Below are 23754 nucleotides of genomic sequence, written 5' to 3'. Positions count from 1 at the left end.
GTCCCTTGAGAGAGAGAGAATTTCCATGAATTCAAGACAAAACCTTCTCTTTTCTTAAACTGCATTGTGTTGATACCATCTCTGATATTCTTCAGTGACAACACAATTTTCATTTCATACAAACTAGGTATCAGATGTCTTTCGGAGAAAACCCAATGTTATAATCCACCATCCATTCAGGGGGAGTGGTAGGAGGTTTTCTGAGAGTCGTTGTGGCAACCATATTGCATGTATACCTTCATCATTATCATTTAGGAAACAAACTAAGTCTAATGGTGCAAATCCATAACTGCAAACCTTTCAGGCTCGCAATTAGTGAAAAAGGAGATAAAAATTAGTGAATTTGGACGAATTAGTGAAAAATACCATGACAATAACACCAGCCACTCTGACTGTCAATACTACACTATATCAAGATCACAATATAAAACTAAAACACTACATACATGCAGAAATATATCTGCATTTCTATTTATTATCATATTCATAAACTTCACTTGTTCTTGTGGTTGTTTATCAAGACATGATACTTAAACTTCCTCAACTGCTTGATCGTAAATTTGTTTTCAAAACAGTTCAGACTTCTTGCCTGTTGGTTGATCATGGTGACTAATTTTCTGCACCTAAGGAGACCCTAAAGTCTGCCTTATTTTTCCTCACATTAGATAAAATACTCTTTCACGCTCTCTGTCGCTTCGAGGAATGCAAAGGAGCTGCAGTACTTTTGGTTCTTCCACAGGAAAATTTGGAAGCAATCTTCGAGTCCAGGAAATTTAGCATGTCTCCAGCTGATAAAGGTAGACTGTGTTCAAGAAGAAAACTCACAAATAATGATTCAGTGTCGGTAGCTTGCAGGTCTTCAGTTGATGGCTTAAAATATTCCAGAGCTGAAATCTGCGAATTCTTAATTTTCCCAACTTCTATAGTTTTTTTTGCAACTGATGTGCTTACCTCACATCGTCTCTGCCACCATGCACAACACTAAAATTTCTGGCACACTGTGTGCAAAATGCATGATGTACATCAATGTGTAATGGCAGAATGCACAGCCAATTTTTGGTATATTCCAAAACTAAAGTTCACTTTTTGAGCAATACATTTCTTTTTCCTTGGTGGTGAAGCCATTTTCAAGATCTTACATGCGATGCAGAATGGTTAATTTAAATAATCAGTGTTGGTAACACATGTGCGGAGCAAATTTACATTTAGGCCCAGTTCCTCTCGAAAGTATTTGTAAAATTACTCTTATATATATAGATTAAAAAAGGCTAAAATGCTTGCTACCAGGCCAACTGTACCAATCGACTGTAGTTGTAATATCGTGACCAGCAGTACCGGACTGTTTCAGCATCTGCCGATATCACAACTTAAAATAACTGAGAACTGGAGAATTCATAATTTTTTTGCTTGTGGCATGAATCCATGAATTACTGAAAAAAGTTGGGAAATTCACGCCAAAATCGTGAGGGTTGGCAGCTATGCAAATCCCCTGTTGATACAGCCTTCCACTTTGGGAGGAGTTCAGTCAATATTACCAAGATAGTCACCATAGTGGTCATATTGATGGCTAGTCATTTTTGTTGTGCAATGAATCATCAACACAAGGATTCTACTGTGGAAAACTATACCAAAATGACCTTCCATATTGAGATAAAAAAAAAAAAAACAGAGTTGCAAGATGGCCACGTACTGGACGTCAGATCAGCATTATTTTAATGCAGGATCAATGAAACATTCTAAGAAGTCAATGGAATGTACATTCTAGCTACCCAATGTGTCACCCATATCAGAAAAGTACCATTTTTAATATGGACCAACCAGATATTCTATAAAGACTTCTAAACAAAATACCCGATTTCAGTAACAGCGACAAGATCTTGCAAGCATGGTACCTGCAAAATTGTTGTGAACTTATTTTGCTTCTTTCCTTTTGGATTTTGTAAACTCTAATAATGCTATTAAAATTTACTTGTAAAGTTTCCAAGATTAATAATGATATGTCTCTTGTTCATCCATGTGTGCATACAGATATACTTTTTGTAAAGCTTTATATTTCATTTCCTTTGCGATAAACCTGACACTTTGACACTAAACAATAACTGACCAATAATGAGACTAGCAATAAATAAATGAATGAAAAACAAAGTTATTTCTATTGGGGTTTGCAACCGAATTACTATTTCTCATGTACTTGAATAATCTTCATCTTCTGCTTTTCAGATCGAAGTGAAAAAATAAGCTGCAGAACCAATCACTCATAATCAGGTGAACTATGCACTGAAACAAAGTACAACTTTCCTTTAGGCGGGATAACATTAGACTTGGAGGACAGACTACAGAACAAGGAGTACCACTTACATTTACGTAAGAACTGTGCAAGAAAATTACTGTTTAAAACTATTACAATGCTACTGGATGAACTTTTATGTTCAATGTTACATTATGTAAATAATCTCAGCAAGGGCTGACATTAAGGTCTACCTGAAGCTATAATTGATTCAAGAGCTATATTTTGTCTTTTTTGCATGATAAAATTATGGACCAATTGGTTATGCATAAAGAGAGCAGGTAAAATTTTCTGGTTATTGGTCTGTGAGCTTGCTGTATTTTTGGGGTGAGTTTCACACATTGATGTCAGGAAGGTTTTCCACACACCAGAGCATGCAAGAACAATTTTTAACATCATTTTGTTCTTTAAAAAAACACCCTCAAAACACATGACAATAATGTAGATTTTATATAGAACATGTTTAATTACTTGCCACAACCCCACAATAAATGCATACATGCCAACCCCTGGCAAGGAAAAAGCATAATCCAAGTGGACAAAAAGAGTATCCGAGCAGAAAAGGAGTAATCCACATATACCATGATACAAATTCAATGAGCATGTATACATAATGATTTATTTATCCCTCTGGACCTTTAACATCAATCAAGTTTTCATATATAACACTCTGAGCTTCAAAAAGCAACAGACTCTCATTTTACATTTCAAAACATTTTGTACCTGCTGAGGCTATAAATGTTTTGCCCACCAGTAGAGCACTAAGTGCTGGGTTACAGAGCCCGGATCTAAATTCAGTTTTACTTTTGTTAACAATACTGAACAATCTCTCTCAGTCAGCATTAGGATGGTAAAGAACCAATATTCCTTTTATAACCTGACAAAGAAGAGGAAATTTATATCTTCCATTTATTGGGTCTTTTAGCTGGCAAATAAGAGGAAAAAAAATCAACTGTCCCCCTGAAGTACATTGTCAGGTAGAGTGCCAATTTGATACTTCAGTTCTCCTTCTAATTTATATGCAGCCTTTCCTGCAACATGGTGCATCCTATGACAGAGACAACCTGATATGAACAATGATAGAGACATTTTTCAAAATATGGAATGCAACTCCTTTATGAATTACAGTCATCACTGATGCAGCATCAGCTGAAAACCCCATACAGTTCTACAAACATATATTTATTCAAAGCATTATTAAGCACTGGAATGTACTGTTAATTTTGGTAATGAAAGAAGAGCACTCTGACCTTGTATCTTCTGCTAAACACCTAAAATTAGATGATTTTGTTCATGCACATGCATATTTTCTGCAACTTTGGAATCGGGAAACATCCGTTTGAACAAAGGACCAATGTAGTCTTCTACCGCAAGGGGTAGTCCGTATTCTTTTAAGAACTCAGTACATAACGCCTCTGCATTTATAAAATTTATGTCCAAAATTTAGTTCTGTAAAATTTTTATAAAAAAAAAAACTGGAGTTAGGAAAATGAGCCAAGTCGAGGTTTATTTATTTTATCACGATGACCAATATTAAAATAGTTTCCACACAACCTGCATGGGACATGAAGTTGCCCTAGAATGGAACACTGTAGTATGTAGTTCATGTATTCATCTCTGAATAGATTTTTCATCTTTTCTAATCTATCTGTGAAATTATTTGAAAAACATTTTTGCTCTAACAGCGTTCATACTGAACTATGAATGATAAATTCAAAGACTTTTCCCAAACTTTCAAAGACCACAAACAGAGATTTCCAAGACCTATTTTTGCTAACACTGTGTATACAGGTTATATGAGAAAACAACGAATGCCAAATAGTACAATAGTGTTTACTGATTAAAGTCAAACTATAATTAATTTCCTAAAATAGCATTATAATGATCTGGAAGTTAGGTTAACATTTGTTATTTTTTCAGAAATATGTAACATACGTGTCAGATTTAATACAAAATAAACTGTTCTCTTAACAGACATCAGCACTGCTTTAAATGCATTATTATATTTGCTTTTTTTTCTCTTCAATCATTTTGGAAAGAGATGCCACCATTGTCATCTTTTCCTCTGCTCTTCTCCAAAGAGCATTTGACTCTGTGACAAGCACAATGAGTCATTTTAACTCTGCCGCTTCTGCTTTCTGTACAGAGGAAGCATGTAGGCTGGCAATGTCAGCTTCAAGACGCAGCTTTTTGGCTTTAAGTTCTTCCACTTCATCCAAGGCTAACTCCCGTTTCTTTCCTTTTTGGTTTTTCTTCTCATCCTTCTCCTCTGCTTTCTTCTTATCCAGATAGGCATGGTACGTATGTCTTGCAGAGGAGGCATATGTCATCATTTCATTGCTTATGACGATTTCCAAAGGTCCACCAGCTTTTCTCATTGTGTCAATGATTAGCCTTTGAGCTCTGAGGCTTTCTCTGCTGAGGTTCTCAACAGATACCTGTTTGTTGACAGAAAATCCTCTCTCCACTGTTTCCTGCCCATGTGACAACAACAACATTTTCTGGAGAACATTCCAAAGTTCAACATATTCCTTTCTTTTAGAAAGGACAGAATAAAACACTTCATCAAGGCTGTCATCTGTTCTATTGAAGCATTTCAAGGGATGATTGTCCGATTGGATAACTTCATCCACTAATTTTCCGTACTGAGTCCATATTAAATCACATCGGGACTCTACTTCTCTTCCTGCCTCACACATAATTCTTAGGACCCTACAGAGTTTTGTTTCTCCCTTTCCCTTATCTGATTCTGATTGCATAAGTCTAGGATCAGCCGAGGACATGTTTTTCACCAAGGTTCATTTCAGAGGTGATTTCTCAAACAGCTTTATACCCGAAAAGTAATGAGTTACCATTATTTTGCCCAAAACAACCAATAGCTTATACTTCTACATCTTTGTTCCACTAAATGAACAGTATGTAGTTACTAATTTGCAACTTACCTTTGGGATGACTTGTAAGGGCTCCTTCTCCCACTGAAGCCAAGTTGATCGTCTTTTTACACAATGTACAAAACGCTTTCGTTTACATAATTTATCCTTTTGCAGCCATTCCTTGTATTTCTCTTGTTCAAGCCAGATATCGTTGAAAGAGCAAAGACCTGGCATTTTTAAACACTGAAGATGCAAATCGACTGAACAAATTTTGAATCCTCGAGCGTAATACTTTCGCGCACTTTCTACCTAGAGTGAATTAGTGTAATGAACATTTTGATTGGCCAAAGCTGATGGATTCGTCCAATCAAATTGAGCAATTCGTGAAAAGAATGGAGCAAGGAAAACCAGCTACATCCGAAGCTAACGACCTTAGGCAATTTTATTTGTGACTTCCTTTGATGAAGTGTGTAGCCGTCTTGCTTTGATGAAGAGTGCATGTGTTATTGAAGTCGCCGCCGAGGCCAACTTTGGATGGCCAAACAAAGCCTCTTTTGTTATTGCGGCGGCAATGAAACTGAACGGGTCATCAAAAGAACGAAATGAGCATAACTCAATTACATCCGAATCTAACAACCTTGGATAATTTTACTTGTGATTCTGGAAAGAAATTACAAATTTTTGGGTTTATTTCAATTTTCAAAGACTTTTGAAGACCTCATGGTAATATGCTCGATTTTCCCAAACTTTTAAGGCCTTGAAAATGCTACCTCATTTTTCCCAAACTCTCAAAGACTTTCAAAGACCGTACGAACCCTGTCTAATACATGCATCGACTATAATAAATCTGACTTTTAGCACAAAATATCTACAGACTGGTTCTGTACCAATTATCAATTTGAACAAAGAATCTGCGAGCAATGATTACTAGTTAGAAAACCAGTCTGCTCTCTCCTACCTAAGCCATACAGCTGCTATAAATAGAAACCAAGGCCAAAACTGTTAGGAAAGTACATGTAAGTCTACAGACAAGCATACTCTTAAATTGTAGTTACATAGAAGCCGTCTTTTCTAGAATACGATCTGTGGGATTAATGAGATGTTGATAAAAACGAGAAAACAAATTATTAAAAAAATTTGGGAGGGGGGATATACCGAAAAACTGTAATCCGAATACATTATGCATAAGGCTTAATTTAGTGGAAAAAAGCTTAATGTTTACGCCAAAAGCGTAATGGTTGGCATGCATGTAAATGGCCTCACTTGAAAATGTGTTTTTAATGTTTGCATGGCTCTTGTGAATTGTGCTGTATGTTCCAAGCAATGTTAAGATGGCTGCTTCACACACAAACTAATCCGCTAAATACACATGGGGCACAATAATTCTTGTAGCCATGTGATATCAGGTAGAGCTAATATCTTGTCAACAAATGCATTCTGAGTAGGTAAGGATGATCATTTATCACATGACATTTACTAACTCATAAAAAGAAAAAGAAAGATCCACACAACAAGGTAATTTGTTGAATACATTTTAGCTACATGAACAAATGTGAAATGGCAGTTTTCAGTAAAGACAAGTACTTTCAACTACACTGTACAGATTAATCAACCATACTCATAATTGGACAGATTACTGGTATAATCAGTATCGACAAAAATAATTGGTGCCAATGTAAACAAATTTCCAAAATATAAATTTAATCGTAACATTCATCTTGACATGGCTTGAATTTTAAATCAGAATTAAATAGCGGAAATTAAGGAATAAACATTTGCTTTAGGGCTAATTGAAAGACAGTATATTCTTAAAAGTAAATACTTTTAACAAGCTTAGTGTAAACTACTGCTGATTGTCTGCTCACAACAAATTATCAATGCCATGCATGCACTAATCCCAATCACAGGAGCCAACCAGCCAATGAGGCATCATGTGGCTGTTGAACTTCCAGCATGCAGGGATTGTCCTGGCTTTTAAAAAGTTGTTGGAAAAAAAATCGCCAATCTCAATATTTAAAAAAAAATGTCACCAGAATAAGTAGTGAACATTTTTCTATGACTATTAATGTAATAGACAATGAAAATTTAAAAAGATGGGATAGTCATTACTTTATTTACAACAAGCAATACAACCATAATATTACAAAATAATTACATGATTGTTTTGCACTACTTCCATGGTCTTTGCATTGTCTAACTGTTGTCACCTGAAATAAATGCTTTATCAAATGTAAAATATCAACTTTCCTACAATCTCTTTTAATAGAAACATCAGGTATTAAGCAAATCTATATTATGTGTATTATTTTCCAAATAATAGTTTTGTAAGAAACTTTATTTAGATAATGACATTTTAATACTAAAGCCCTAAGATCATACTTTACAATGCAAGATAAGTGATGTATAATGCGACCGTCGATTTCACGCATTCAGGAATTAAATGTTCTGCTCCCCTTTATGGTAGCTTCACAAAGCACATCGCCGTCAACCAGGAGTTCAGAAATTTATTTTTTCTGTGCTTTACATGCTTTGCTTGTTAGTGAAATGCTTCCTAAATCCCAGGAATGATCACTGAATGCTGCAGATCTGTCACTCGATAAGCAAATTATGATCTCCATTCCCAATGAAACTTACACAAGTCAACTTGACCCAGCATTACTGTACCGCATACATAAGCATTGATTACCATCATTAAATTAAAAGAAGGAATGAAGAAACACATCAGGGAGCATATGTGCCCCCAAAAAACTAATTCAGAATAAATATGTTATTTAGTAAAGAGTTTTATTTGCATATATGAATTAACAATAACAAATAAGGTGGGATAGAAAATGTGGGAAATAGCTATCACATGTATGGTAGCTTGAACTGTTAACATAAATCCACACCCATTTTAGGCATTGTTAGTTATAACAAAAATAGGGCATGGTTTACTTGTCAATCTATTGCTAGTGCTTTCACTAACTGTAGAACTGGCAGTTTCTTGAAATAATCTGTCTCATACTCAGTATCGCAATTTTAATAATCGGCTATATGCGGCATTGGCAAAAAGCAACATCAGTACAGCTTTACTACACTGCCACCTGGGGCCCCCCTTCAACTGTAAAACAATGTACAGTAAATGGCCAAAATCCTCTTCAGACAGCAAACACTTGATTTTACAAGAGACAGAAACTGATGCTGGGTTCATATAGATCAGAAGAGCTGAAATTCAAAGACTTTTCAAATACCAGTATTCACTCAATGTACAGACGGTATCAAGTGTTCTGCTTCAGTTACTAAGGACAAAAAATACAAAAACAACACAGAAACAAATAAATGTAATATAAAAGTGAAATGATTTTTAAAAATAAAGTCTAAAGTGGCAATTGTTTACTAAATTGTTATTTCAGAGCAACATGTATATGTACTAGAATACCGTAATGAATATGCACTATTTTAAGAGTAAGATATTTCAAGTTGTGTATGACTTGTATTTATTTGCATTCTATGGAAAAAAATCATTGGGGGAGGACTCTTAAACAAAGCATAAAAATGCTTCAGAAGTACCCCAAGCAACCACAGGTGCCCGACGCAAGCTTGATGTTAAGAAAAAAATAATAATCTAAAGGAAAAAAATCATACAGAGTGACAAAAATACCTTAGATTACCCCCATGACCCTTTCTGACATAGGACCCTCTCTATCATAATATAACTTCCAAATACTTCGCTCCACCCATGGCCCTCGATTTCCTTCTGCTGTTTCCATCTTTAAAGGCACGCGACCATACTATATGGCTTGTTTTACTTCTGATATATTTTTCTATCCATCAAGCCATTATTGACTTTTCTGCGTTGTACCAAACTGAAGTTACGGGCTCCGAAACGTGCGATTTTCGCGAAGTTTTCCTTTGTGGACACTTCCGTGCTCCTATGATAATAAGAATAACCTTTTGAGCCAATCATATTTTGGCGCTGATGTTAGTGCCGCCTATTTTGAAAATATAGATGCATGTATACGATGTGTTGTGCAGTGAAGAAGACAATGTATAATACTTACATGGAACAGGATTCCTAAAGTTGAATCGAGTTAATGGTAAGTAAAAAACTTACTTTTGCATCCACCGCTGTTCTGTAATTCAAGAAGGGATGCACCATAGAGTTGAAAACATTGTCCATATCGTTCTTGTCACCGGTTTTCAGATGAGCATGGAAGTGTCCACAAAGGAAAACTTCGCGAAAATCGCACGTTTCGGAGCCCGTAACTTCAGTTTGGTACAACGCAGAAAAATCAATGATGGCTTGATGGATAGAAAAATGTATCAGAAGTAAAACAAGCCATATAGTATGGTCACATGCCTTTAAAGACGGAAACAACAGAAGGAAATCGAGGGTCATGGGTGGAGCGAAGTATTTGGAAGTTCCGTACCCTCTCTCTTATATATTACGATAAAGAGGGTCCTATGTCAGAACGGGTCATGAAGGTAATCTAAGGTATTTTTGTCACTCTGTATGATTTTTTCCTTTCGATTATTATTTTTTTCTTAACATCAAGCTCGCGTCAAGCACCTGTGCAAGCAACAAAAAGGTAAATTTATTATTGAAGCTGAATGTTTACAAAACATTTGTATATTATCCTGTGTATGAAATATGCAAATTTCTGCTTGAAATTAATTCGAGGTCAAGCTTTTGCAAAAAGTGACCAAAGACCAATATTAAAAATGGTGGATGGTGCACGTTTGAATTAATGTTGTTTATTTGAAGCCAATTCATAAAGACGAGTTCTATTTTGAATTCTGCACATAAAAATATGCATAGAAGTTAGAACATCAAATTGTAAGTGCAACATATAATTTCAACACGTGTGTAACTCACGAATATAGCATTTCAAACAAACATGTTGGGAGTTAGTCCTACCTGTAAGACCCGACACTGATATTTATGTTGTGGGCGTCAGGGTCTTACAGCCTAACTAATGGCGCTGTGTAGTGTGTTTTTATGTCGACTAACATCGTAATGAAAGTCAAATTTTCAGGAATATTTCACACAACAACTAAAATAATGACACTTTTCTACAAAGTAAAGTTATAATGTTTTAGTCAGACTTTACTTACTATGATGCCTTTTCTCTAATAAATTCAAATTCTCTCAAAAGAAATGGACCCGTTTTCAAGTTTCTTTGGCCTACTTTTCAGCTGGCTGGAAAGCGATGAATGCTGAGAATGCCGAAATCGGATAAAGTTGAAACATTAACTTTTAACGAAACGAATAAAAAATATATTATGCCTATTGGAACTGTAAGCAACGGTTCGTTTCGTTCAAGAAACATATCCCAAACATCAACCTACTGGAACTTACTTCGGCATACCTCGACTACCGTCGCATTGCAACAAATTCAAATGTATGTCAACGGAACATGAAAATGTATCCATTTGCTAGTGTCATATTTTCATTCCACCAGGATAAAGACAGCACAGTAAGTATATTAATTACAGATAAATTAGTGGAAAAATGTCCATATAAGCTGCCAAATGTGTGAGATGTTCCTGAAACTTTGATTACTCATTCCGATGTCAACGACATCGGAACACACTATACAAGGCCTTTATTTCGATAGTAAGACATAGCACCTCAACAAAATCAAAACGTTTTATGTCTTATATGTAGGACTAGCTGGGAGTGGGAGGGCACTTGATAAAAAGGCAAAGAAAGGCTTCTGAAGAACCTGGACGATAGGAAAAGTCAATTTATTCTTATAGCTGACTGTCCAGCCAGCATTTCTATATACTCATGTGTAAGAAATATGCAAATGCTAATTTGTTGCAAAAAATGTCGAAGACCGATATTCAAAATGGTGGACGTTGCATGTTTGAATGCTTACTGTGAATTTATCTGAAAAGATATAATGAACAGGAGTTCAGTTAAGATTCAGCACACTTGAATTATGCATTAAAAGTTCCATTTTTTAAATTCTTAAATTCAAAAAAATTCGTCCCGTACTATTCGTCCCGTATACTACAGTAAAAGTATGTGGTCAGTTTTCACATTTTTTGTATTTTAAAGCCGCCCAATACCGGTATGTATTAATGTACAAACGTGTCAGCTTTATCTTTCCCTCATAGAAATTAATGTAACATACCCATTAAATTGATTACCTTATTGCTGTTTATCAATTTTGCTCATCAGGATAGACCTACAACACACACCATTCGGTCTTCTATCGAGTATTATAACACGTGGAACAATTCGCGCCTGCTGCAGTAAAAAGTAGCTGATAATACAATTGTTTTGATTGGATGTAATTTGGTCCTTACAAATATATTGTATCGTTTCCGTATTAGCTTTAAACATATATCCTTTCGTTTAAATTTACATGTTCAGCAGAAAAATAAAATGTATGCAATAATGTTTAGAAATGTAGATAATTAAGGACTTATTTCAATTCCAATTTTAAACTTCATAACTGCAGATGTGTCTAAAACATCCAATCAAATTCTCTGCCTCATAGTCGTTAGAAGTCCGGATACCTGCAGCATGTAATGTTGTTCTACATAAAATATATACAGGCGTATCTGAACTTGTTTTATGTTACAGCTAATTCCGTTTATATTTGTTTTGTTGATTTCTTTTTAAGAATTTGTATTGCGTATATAAATTTATTTCCGGTATTCCAATGACGTATGAGGGGTTTTACGTGTCTATCAGAAATGAGGCCTAGTGTAATGCAACGTTGACCAATCAAATTTCAACACACTAAAATATTGTCCAATAAAAAACAGCCACGACTGGTCCTAATTCACCAGAAAAGCATAGGACGTGATAGAAAATCGCAGACGTTGAGAAGTGGAAGCAGGAAAGTAGAAGCTATATTTTAAATTGACACTATATTTAAATTGTTGAGAGATCTGTATCGTTTACAGTTTAGAGTTCCAATATTTACTGAGCAGAGGCCAAGTGTGAAATGAGTAAGTATCATATTTAATGTATTGTTTCTCAATTACACGTTTTATTCCTCACCGGCGTTTTGACACATTTAGACTGCAATTTTCATTTTACTGTCACAATCTTGGTGTGATTGATATTTTCATTTACTTTTGATTTGATGTATGTGCGTTGATTCATATTTAAAGAAAACTGTATACTTCTGCAGTATTCTAGTAAACAAGGTATTAAACTCGAATTGACGGGTATGAAGAAACCATATGGCTGGGCACTCCACAGCTTATCACTTCATCTGCAATGTATCTGGTATACTATACTGTACAGGTGTTTAAAAAATCGCATGTGATACATGTTAACAAGTGTTACAGGTGTTTGTGATCTTAATTATGTAGAAAGTAGATTTCTTGTTTCAAATTTATAAATGGATGTTGAAATTGTCACCGCCGCCTCGTGTATAATTATTCTTCCTTCCTTCTAGTCCTACATATAACACGTATCACATGTTATTTATGTTTTAGTGCTACCTGACGCCCAAAACAAATATCAGCGTCGACGTTTACATGTATGACTAGGTTGCTTCATACCAGATCTGCGAAATGTACTCATTTTTTTAACCTGATTACTTTTGATTCTACATTTGTTGTTGTAGGGTTTTAACGCCATTTTTCAGCACAAGATAGGCTATACATGGTGGCCAGTATTAATGGTGGAGGAAGAACTCTGGGTGGAAAACCCCCAAAAGAACCACCGACCCATGAGAAGCTACTGACAAGCTTTCTCACATAACCACTTTGGCTGATTCCGAGACCCACACAGTCAGGGTTGAGATGGCAGTGAGCCGTAACAGTGAGCTCTTTAGACCACTCAGGGCCCCTGATTCAACATTTGCAAGTCATTCATGTTGAAGCTTGTCCATCAGTATACCAATAGAAATATACAAATATATACCCAGTCGATCTTAACGGTGGAAAAATACATCATTGTCACCTGATCTATTAACTTTTTCTCTTATGCACACAAGATAAACATATTTTTTATTATTTTGTGGTTCATTTACCAAAAGTGTACAGAGTTTTCGAAAGTGGCATTTCTTGGTAATGTATATCATTTTATATTCTAAGTGTGTTGTGCACATTCACATTGCAAGTCTGAGTAACAATATTGAAGGTAACAAATCATGCACTAAAAATGAAAAAGCATTGAGTAGGACCTGATCCAGGATTGCTTGTGTGACCAATTGCCATTTAATGTTGGAAGACATTTTTTTGCTTATGTTGGTCGCTCTCTGTTGAAACGGAACTCTGAACTGTGGAATTAAGTTTAAATTATCCACCTTTTTCTTACTAATTCAGGGACTGCCCTCAGCTTATTTTACACACTATCACACTTGTTATAATCCAAATTAAGATAGCCATGCCTAAAAGTTCATATTAATATGGGAAAATTGAGTTTTTCTTCATCAGCAAAGGCAAATGTCTTCCCATGTTGAAGAGGAAAACATTTTTACAGGACCTCAACTAAATATTATGATACTAGTACATTTGTACAGGTGTATAAAATGGGGATGAAAGCATTTCTCTCAATGTCTTCCAGTGAACTGTAATTTGGTGTAAATCATCCTGTTGTACACAAGGATTCTAAGATCTACTCAGAAATAAAAGTATAATTAAGCCAAACAAAGAATCAGATGGTATTCATTTCAGTAATTTTCGCACTGACTTGTAAACTAAAAGGAGAGAAAATATTTAACCCCTCTTTTCTTGATAGTGAAGGGATAAATCCTTGTAACTATACAAATTGTCACTTGATATGGTAAAAGTAGCAGCCCAGGAAGTACATAATTCTTAAGTTGACTATTTTATTCAAATTGTGTAGAGGATGTTTGAAAGTTGTGAAATTGTTACATTGTGTTCTGAGTTGTCCAAATTTGACACTATTTAACGCAAAATATTTTTGAGCCAGTAAAAATGACACTACTTTTGCGATGATGGTAATGCATCATCATTAGACAGACCTGAGAACCCAGGATTGCCTAATTGAATGTATTCCACCAGTTAATGTGCTCAAGATGTAATCATACCAACATCACAATCAAGAACATACATATATCATCAAAATCAAATCACTCTCTTGCAAGGGGACTGATAATTGACAGTTTAAATAACTTGAATGATTCACAACTTGTGCCATAGTTTTACCTCTTTTCTATTGCAGTGATGAAGTACATTTTACTTTTCTGTGTGGCGTTTGTCACAGCCACATCCTGGGTACGAGCAGCAGCTGATGATGATGAAGATAGTGGGTCAAAGAAAAAAGACAACGTAGGCACGGTCATTGGTATTGACTTGGGGACCACATATTCATGGTATGAACATTGAAGATTATAATTGTACACAACATAAACATTAATACTCTGCATTTTATTATTTGATTTTGGGAAATGTTACTATATGATATGGAAATAGAGCATTTGGGTTGTCTGTATACACCTGGGTTTGTCTGGGCTGCATTGTTTACACCAACTTGATTCAAAGCTTCTAATACTGGAATAGTGTATATTGCAGAAATGTATGATCCATGATGAGGTCAGCATAGCCAGGGAAAAATTCAGTAAAAGCTTTTCCAGATGTATTTTGTTTTGTCCTATTAGATCTACTGCAAGATTTTTATCTTTTGATCATTACTTTTTTATACCAAAGACCAGTTTAATTCGCTAAAGGATAATGTAACTCGGATTTGTTCCATGATAGCAGAACTAGTGCATCTTTATTTTTAAACTAGATTTGTTGTTTTTGTGAAATTAACGGCTTGCAAGCAAAACTGTAAATAATCATTATATATAATTCATTATATTTAATATCCATTGTTAAAATTTGGAATGCAACTGCAGTAAATGATCAGCCATGGTGATCACAACAAAAATGTACCTTATGCATTATTGTAGTACATTTTTTCCAAGTAATACTTGGCCTTTGTAGTTCATGTTTAGTTTGTTTTAGGCTAAAATATGTACAAATTATAATTCAGACAATATTCATTGCTTTAAATTGAAATTATGATTTCATTTTTATTCCTATTTTAATTTGTGATTGGATCCATGAGTATGACAATAAAAAAAAGAAGTATATCACATGACAAGACAAGCACTTTATATGCTTATTTTATTGATTTTTTTTTTGATGCCAATTTCATTTACAGTGTTGGAGTATTTAAAAATGGACGAGTTGAAATCATTGCCAATGATCAGGGTAACCGCATCACACCATCATATGTAGCATTCACCTCTGAGGGTGAACGACTTATTGGAGATGCTGCAAAGAACCAGCTAACAAGCAACCCAGAAAACACCATCTTTGACGTAAAACGTCTGATTGGTCGTACCTGGGATGACAAATCAGTCCAGAGTGATATCAAGTTCTACCCATTCAAGGTCATTAACAAAAATAACAAACCTCATGTTGAGGTTTTAGTTGGGCAAGCAACAAAAGTCTTTGCTCCTGAGGAGCTCTCTGCCATGGTTCTTGGAAAAATGAAGGAGATTGCTGAAGCTTTCCTTGGAAAAGAGATAAAGAACGCAGTCGTGACAGTTCCTGCCTATTTCAATGATGCTCAGCGTCAGGCCACAAAAGATGCTGGAGTAATTGCAGGTCTTAATGTCATGAGGATCATTAATGAACCGTAAGTATCTTCTTAAGGCCATGTCTATTTCAGAAGATAATATAGATTTGAGGTACCTGCCTGGCGATGATGACATGTGTATGGCAAATTTTTTCAATACCTAAATTTTCGTTTTGCATCACAACCATGGTATGCAAGTATAAATGGCAACCGCCATTTGTCTTGTAAAAAAAACAATAGTGTGTTTAGTCCAAATTTAGTTCATACATTCTACTCGCTCTGAATAAGATAAAAATTCAGTTTTACTGCATCTAAATTTGCCACGGCTGCAGTAGATTCGTAGGAGTCTGTGCATGATTGGAAGTAGTGATTTTGGATTTGCCACTGAAGATTTGTTTCCTTTAAACAGTCTAGGAGCACGCATCCAGTATAGTATCAGCATTTTAGCTACGTCTTTCCACATGTAAAGCCATGCACTGATGAAATGTACACCCTCTGCCATGAAAGAAATGCAGAATTCCTTATGTTTTGCCTAATAAAAAACCCACCCATCCACATTCTCAGAATTTCTAGGGTTGTCAAAGTTGATAAAATGTAAAAAGCAAGAGGCATTTCCTTGATTGTATGTGAAATGGGTGAATTTCTGATATTGACCTGTATTTTTTTAATTTTATTTATGCAGTACTGCTGCTGCTATTGCATATGGTTTGGACAAAAAGGAAGGTGAGAAGAACATCCTAGTCTTTGATCTTGGCGGTGGAACATTTGACGTTTCCCTTCTTACAATTGATGATGGTGTTTTTGAGGTAGTTTCAACAAATGGTGACACTCATCTTGGTGGTGAAGATTTTGATCAGCGTGTAATGGAGCACTTCATTAAGCTGTACAAGAAGAAGACTGGAAAGGATATCAGGAAAGACAACCGTGCTGTTCAGAAACTCCGACGTGAAGTTGAGAAAGCCAAGAGAGCCCTCTCATCCCAACACCAGGCTAGAGTGGAAATTGAATCTCTCTTCGATGGAGAAGACTTCTCCGAGACTCTAACCAGGGCCAAATTTGAAGAACTCAATGCGGTAAGATGCAAACAAAATTGAAATGTAACTTGCTGGCTCTGGAACATCCAGTTCCTGGCCCAGATTTTTTTTCGTTTTTTTCCAAAATCTTGCAAGAAAAAAAAATCTTGAGTAATGGTTATCAAAACCCAGATGACTGCATAATCTGTGATAGACATGAGCAAAGAAAATAGAGTATTCAGAACAAATGATTGTGATAGCCTGTAAAATTTATGCTGTGATAAGTTTTAAAATCCTTTATTTTTCGTTATTTGAATCTTGTTGCATTTTCTTGGAACTATCAACACAAAATGTAATGATTCTTTTGTCAAATTCCTTTGGACTATAAAATTTGGATTAATTTTTATTGGTAAGGTTCCCTATTATGTGATATGGGGAATGGTTCATATTTTATGAATAATTTTGAAGTACATTTATCTAATCATGGAAGCACAAGCCAGGGACTGAAGAAAAAGTAGCATTCCTTGTCAAATATTTTTTGGTGGCCACAATTAAAAAATCTTGATAGGCCAGTGGCCCAACCAAGCTGAATCCTAGAATGAACCCAGTTAACACATTGGAAATAAATCTAAGTATTGAATAGTCATCCAAGACAGATAAATTGTTCCCTGAATTTCCAGTTTTGTAATCTTATCCCTTCTAAATTACAGGACTTGTTCCGTTCCACGCTGAAGCCATTGCAGCGTGTATTGGAGGATGCCGACTTGAAGAAGGAGGAAGTTGCTGAGGTTGTGCTAGTTGGTGGATCTACCAGGATCCCCAAAGTTCAACAGCTTGTCAAAGATTTCTTTAATGGCAAGGTGGGTGGCATAAATAATTGAAATGGAGTATTGGGGGGGGGGGCAGCTACAATAAACGAAAAATAGCAAGTTGTTTTTAATAGAATAGAAACTGAGAATGAAGTTTGACTGCTGGTCTGTGATTTAGCTTTCTTGAAACTGCAGCACATAGATTATCTCTGAAGCCTCGCGTGCAGATTTTATTCCTGAAAACAATATCAACATGACTTGATACAGAACATTAATGCAGTGATTCTCAAATTAATCAAAACATATGCATGCCTTGATAAGTCATAGAACTCCTCAGTATTCTTAGCTAGTTGAACAAGTTTAGTCCATTTGTCTAAAATGTTGTACATCTTTGTTGTTGAAAGCAATAGTGCTCAATGATGTGTCCTCCATTTTGCACAAAATAGTAATTTATGACGGTATCTTAAACGGCATCCATACGACAAAGAAATGGTTATTTATGAGAATGCAACCAAAAGCACTTTTACGAGGTAAAGGGTTAATGTGTATATTTTGATTGTAGGAACCAAACAGAGGTATTAACCCCGATGAAGCTGTTGCATATGGTGCTGCTGTACAAGCTGGTGTTTTGAGCGGAGAGGAAGACACGGGTGATCTTGTATTGCTGGATGTCAATCCACTTACACTGGGTATAGAAACTGTAGGTGGAGTTATGACTAAGCTCATCCCACGTAACACCGTCATTCCCACCAAGAAATCCCAGATCTTCTCCACAGCTGCTGACAATCAACCCACTGTAACCATTCAGGTTTATGAAGGTGAGCGTCCAATGACCAAGGACAACCACTTGCTCGGAAAGTTCGATTTGACTGGAATTCCATCTGCTCCCAGAGGAGTCCCACAGATTGAGGTCACTTTTGAAATTGATGTCAATGGCATTCTGAGAGTAACAGCTGAAGACAAGGGAACTGGTAACAAGAACAACATTGTCATTCAGAATGACCAGAACAGGTTATCACCAGAAGATATTGAGAGAATGGTCAATGATGCTGAAAAATTTGCAGATGATGATAAAAAAGTGAAGGAACGAGTAGATGCCAAGATTGATCTTGAAAGCTATGCATATAACCTAAAAAATCAAGTAGGTGATAAAGAAAAACTTGGAGCTAAATTATCAGCTTCGGAGAAAGAAAAGATTGAAGAAGCAGTAGAAGAGAAAATCAAATGGCTAGAAAGCCATACTGATGCTGATGCTGATGAATACAAAGAACAAAAGAAAGAATTAGAAGAAGTTGTTCAACCTATTATTAGTAAACTGTATCAGAATGCTGGAGGTTCTCCACCCCCAGGTGGTGAAGATGGTGATCATGATGAATTGTAAGGATTGTGGACAATAGTGACTTTTAAAAACTGCATATTTAATTCAAACATTTGTTCAGGTTTCATTTTCATTTTCTTGTGGTTTTTGTCAACAAGTCATCTGATTCTCTCAATGATACTTGCACTGACTGAAGAGCTTAGAAGCAAACTCACACCATGTCTGGAACAGCACCAGGGCCGCATTCAGAAGTGCTGGGTGATGTGTTTTGCATGTGCAGGACTATGTACCAATTAAAAGACGTCAAGAGTCGGCTTCTTTATTAATGTTAACTGATATCTTCAGCTTGTGCTAAAATTTCCACATGCTCATCATTTAGTCGTGTAGCATTGTTTACAATTTGCTATACAACCTTTGCAACCTGATAATTTTACAAGGTCTAGAATAGATTATCTCCCCTTGCTTTTGGTGAATAATAAAACCTTAAAGTGAATAAGTATAGGATAGGACAATTTCACCCTCATTGTCAGAATTTTGTTGGACATGTCTGGTTTTATGAAAACTTCTGATCCTGAAGGTGACAATTTCTCCTTCAACTTAACATCCTGAAGAAATATTTTTGTCATTCGTTAATGAAAGTAGCTAGTCAGTGTAGCATAACTTTTCAATCTCCTATCTGTTTAAAATTGGTCTTCTTCTCCCTCCCCCCCCCACATAGTGTAAAAAGTTGTGGTTACACTCGTCCTTGAAATTGAGATGGACTAGAGATGATGTAGTTGTTGAATGGTCAGTGCAAAGTGTCAATTTGTAGGGACAGTAACTTCACCTACTGCCCCTTTCATTGCAAATGAGTTGCAATTTGTAACTCAATTAGTGTGAAAGAATGTTCACTTGATGGAAGTTGGCAAAATTTGCCCCATGAGCACTATGTTCTCAATATGTCGTGTGATAAGACTGCAATCATGTGATGAAAGGGACATCTCCGAAAGTGTTGTACATTGGAAGGCATGTCCTACACTTGTGAGGTAATACAAGAATATTTTGTCTTCATATTTTTGAATAACTGAGTCTTTTTTGATATGCTGAAGTGCAAGCAATTGTCAGGTTTTGTTTCATTTTCAGTTTGTGACGAAGAATGACTAGGATGAATTTATATGAAACTGCAATGTAGCATGAAGAGCATCACTAATAACAGGTGATTGTTGTTAGATGTACATGATTTCATGTATGGTGTATGTTTACAAATAAATAGTCATGATAAAATGGTGATGTTTGTGATGTCTCTTAAATGCTGAATCTGGTGTAAAAATCCATATTCAAGATGTGAATACTGTATAGTTTATAGCCGTTTTTCTGTTCAGTTTCAAGGTAGGGCATGCAGAATTTTTCTTGTGTGGATCATTATCAAGAATTTCATGTTTTGTTATTTATAAAGATATCCATTGTGTACATGAATAGGTGAATGGTGATGGGTGTACATGTTTTCATGATTGTAATGGAAAGCTTGTATGCTACTTTGAGGCAGATTGATAGATGTGTTTGGGTTTGAATTGTTAAGATGTTCATATTATCCAGTTAACAAATGTGACAAAGAATAAATTATAAATTTTTCTAACTATTGCTTTGCTTATTTTTTCTTTCTTTTTTTTTCCTGTTTATTTTATGCATGGGTTAGTGGAATCTTTTGTACAGGAATAATTTAATAGTTTCCCTTTACCCTCATTTGCGCTTCAGAGACCCCCACATTTTGTATATGACGCCCAGTTTTGATACCAAAGTTTGTTTTCTACTCAGTCTGATCCCCAGTTCTCACACCAAGGAGAGGGGACCCCGAGTGGCAGAGTGGTCTAAAGCGCTCTCCGTTACGGATCACTGCCACCTCACCTCTGTCTGCGTGTGTTCGAGTCTAGGATTCAGCTAATGTGGGTATGTGAGAAAGCTTGCCAGTAGCTTCTCGTGGGTCGGTGGTTCTTTCCGGGATTTTCCTGGGTTCTTCCTCCATCATTAATACTGGCCGCCATGTATAGTCTATCGTGTGCTGAAAAATGGCATTAAACCCTACAACAACAACAACACACCAAGGAGATTTTTGACTCTCAGTCTTGCACCCTAAGGGGTTACACTACTAATGCACAGTTCCTAGAATCAAAGATACTTAACAAGTTGACGTGTACTTACCAAAACCAAGACAGTAAAATGTTTATCTTTGCTATCCTTATTGTATTTTCTCCAGTTTGTTAGTCTGATATTCTTGAGAATGATTTCACAATAACTTTTAATGGACATTTTCCTGACCTTTTATCCTTTTTAAATTTTAAATTTAATTGAGCATTTTATTTCAAATAGTGTCGCTTTGGGGATACCTCTGTACAAGACAAGTTTGTAAAGGACCCTTGAGTTTACTTGCATGTTTCAGCTATAACTAGGGCATGTGATGTGTCCATAAGGGGTGTTTGCATCCTGCCATTAAAGTTTTGGAGCAAGAATTTTTAGTAGATAAAGTGTTTATATTGGGGGTGGGTAGCTTTCGTTTAGAATGTCATAGCTAGATGGGGCTTTTGGCTCTTGTCAAGAATGGGAAATCAACTGAGGGTCAGATTTTGGGTAAGTTAATATATTAAGATATTTAATTTTATAAATCACCAAGTTGTGAAGTGCATTTGTGGGCTGTTAATTGTTGATAAATGAACACTGGGAACATCTTGGAGCTTGGAAAGATTTTGCTTGGCTACTAGTTTCTACTTGGCTATATGCCAGGTCTATCCCATGGTCATAAAACTTAATGTACATTTCTTTTACTTAGGTTTGGTGTTGTACAGCATTGTAACACAAGATAGGTCACTGGTTTGGAGACCATTGATTTGCCCAAGAATATGCCACATAGACAGCTTTTTTTCTGTGGCAAGTACCATCCAAACGACTAATACACTGTGGCTCCCAAGGGTCACTTTCATTGAAGATTTGCATGCAGGTTTTGGTTAAAGCTTTTGCTCTTTTCTTTGCCATTGTGACATAAATTTTGACCATATGTCATAAAATCTGATGGGAGTACCTAGATGACTTTTTAAGTCATAAATAATCAGCTGCCACTTAAGCAAGAATGTTTTGTTTATAAAATTGGACCATAAAGTTGATTACCAATCCACTGGCCTAGTAGTTAGAGCATTTGCCTTCAGTTGCGAGATGTGGTGGGAGGTTGTAAGTTCGATCCCTGGCTGTGTCGTACCAAAGACTATAAAAATGGTACTAGCAACTGCCTCGCTTGGCACTCGGCTTCAAAAGGTTAGTGGTGTAAGAATAATTTGACTGGATGGGACATGCTGTCTGCAGCATGATTCCCCAGTGCTAGACATCACTATAAACTGCCACGCTGCAGATGTCGTAGCAATATGACTGAAAAATTGTTAATGCTGTTAAAAATCCAAATCATACACATACTGTCTAATGAGTTGAAAACAATCTGTACACAAATGTGAGCAAAAATGTTTTGGATGAGTATCCTGATCTAAAAGTTGTGAAAACCAGAAGAACAAAAAGTTATAGAGGAAATTGATCGAATATACTGGTTTGTAATTAGAACAATGTCATCCACGTACTCCTATCAGTTAGAATTAATTACCATGTAATGTTTCTCCAATACTCGTTGAAGTTAAACAGCCAAAAAATACATGGTGTATTGAGTAAGGTGCACAAAAACCTTGATGTTTAATCACTTGCTTACATTTCCTAAATCCCATGACAGATTTTCTTGCATGGAACGAAGTTTGGGAGATAAGACAATTCAGTGACATGCTCGTCAGTTTGGTTATATATTTTTGGGTTCAAGTTTTTCCAGTTGCTTACATTTAAAATACAATGGATGCATAATTTTCGTGCTAAAGTAATTTATTGTGTGATTTGATTGTTGTCCCATTTTGACTTGGGGGGTCAGTTTCAGATTATTTGTTTGGCAGTGCTTTCTTCATGGGCTTGATATGCAGGCATTGGTATTGTTCATGGATTGCTGTGGAACACCTATTATAGTCATCAAATATTTGTGCTCTTTGTAAGAGTTGTTGCCCCTTTTGACTTGTAGGTATGAATGCGTTACTCTCACTATGCCATTTTTAGTGGATTGCAGTAAAACGTGAATAAATTTTGCATAAAGCTTTTTCGTATTTATTTCATTTTATTGGGTTTAATTATCTTCCCAGGCATTATACAGCGTCTCCCAAGGCATTAAATGCAAATAAACAATGATATCCGGAACGAACGAGACGATGACGAAATAAATAGGTTAAAAATTAGGTGGGGGAGTTTGAGAGCACATAAATTTGAATATAACGAACACACGTGGACCTATATGAGAGGAGCAGTTGATAAGATACATGCAAATGTTAAGTTTTCATTGTGTGAAAGAGCTAAACGGTTGTTCTAAGAAAAAGGGTATGACTACAAGCACAATCGCTGCAACAATAGGAATCAGTGATACTCCTGCATTTACATTTACAAACTTTGGAAACAATGAAAGTATCCCTTCACTTGCTCCTAGTACACATCGCTTCATTTACAAAATTTAACAAGATTTGAAACATATTGCAGAGTATTTGTTGAAGTTACCTGATATTGCAATAACAACCATCGCTGGTATTATCAAAAGAATTCTAAGTTGGATCTTCTCTATAGTCTCATTCCTGGGCTGATCATGTCATACACATTCTAACATTATTTTATATTTATTTTGCAATAGCTTTAAAGTATAAAGGGTCCAGCATTAGATTTTTTTTTCTTTTTTTTTTTTCTTCTCTTTGAAACAGCTATAAAGGGTTGGCTGATCGCGTCATACTATTCATTCTACCATTTTTAGTTGGGTTATTTGCAGTAGCTATAAAGGGTTGGCCGATCATATAATACTACTCATTCTACCATTGTTTT

At 35.8% G+C, this 23754-nt stretch overlaps 2 protein-coding genes across 2 annotated transcripts in view; one reads left to right on the top strand and one right to left on the bottom strand.

The window, feature by feature from the left end:
* LOC149771519 (uncharacterized) overlaps positions 1–11435 on the bottom strand; it is a 67628-nt gene extending 56193 nt beyond the window's left edge. Inside the window, exon 1 of the mRNA XM_089948352.1 lies at positions 11296–11435. The gene's annotated coding sequence lies outside the window, so the exon portion shown is untranslated. The remainder of the gene's footprint in view (positions 1–11295) is intronic.
* A 485-nt stretch (positions 11436–11920) lies between these two features.
* Positions 11921–20455, top strand: LOC149771518 (endoplasmic reticulum chaperone BiP-like). Its single transcript, XM_089948351.1, has 6 exons — positions 11921–12105; positions 14297–14447; positions 15281–15760; positions 16383–16773; positions 17424–17573; positions 18085–20455. The coding sequence occupies exons 1-6, from the start codon at positions 12102–12104 to the stop codon at positions 18901–18903; spliced, it is 1995 nt and encodes a 664-aa protein (XP_089804477.1). The 5' UTR covers positions 11921–12101; the 3' UTR covers positions 18904–20455.
* Positions 20456–23754: the final 3299 nt, after the last annotated feature.

This window comes from Sinohyriopsis cumingii, unplaced genomic scaffold, assembly GCF_028554795.1.
Source record: "Sinohyriopsis cumingii isolate HCF-2022 unplaced genomic scaffold, ASM2855479v2 utg001779l, whole genome shotgun sequence".
Lineage (NCBI taxonomy): Eukaryota > Metazoa > Mollusca > Bivalvia > Unionida > Unionidae > Sinohyriopsis > Sinohyriopsis cumingii.
The sequence above is the reverse complement of the archived record's forward strand: the minus strand, read 5'-3'. Positions and strand labels throughout refer to the sequence as shown.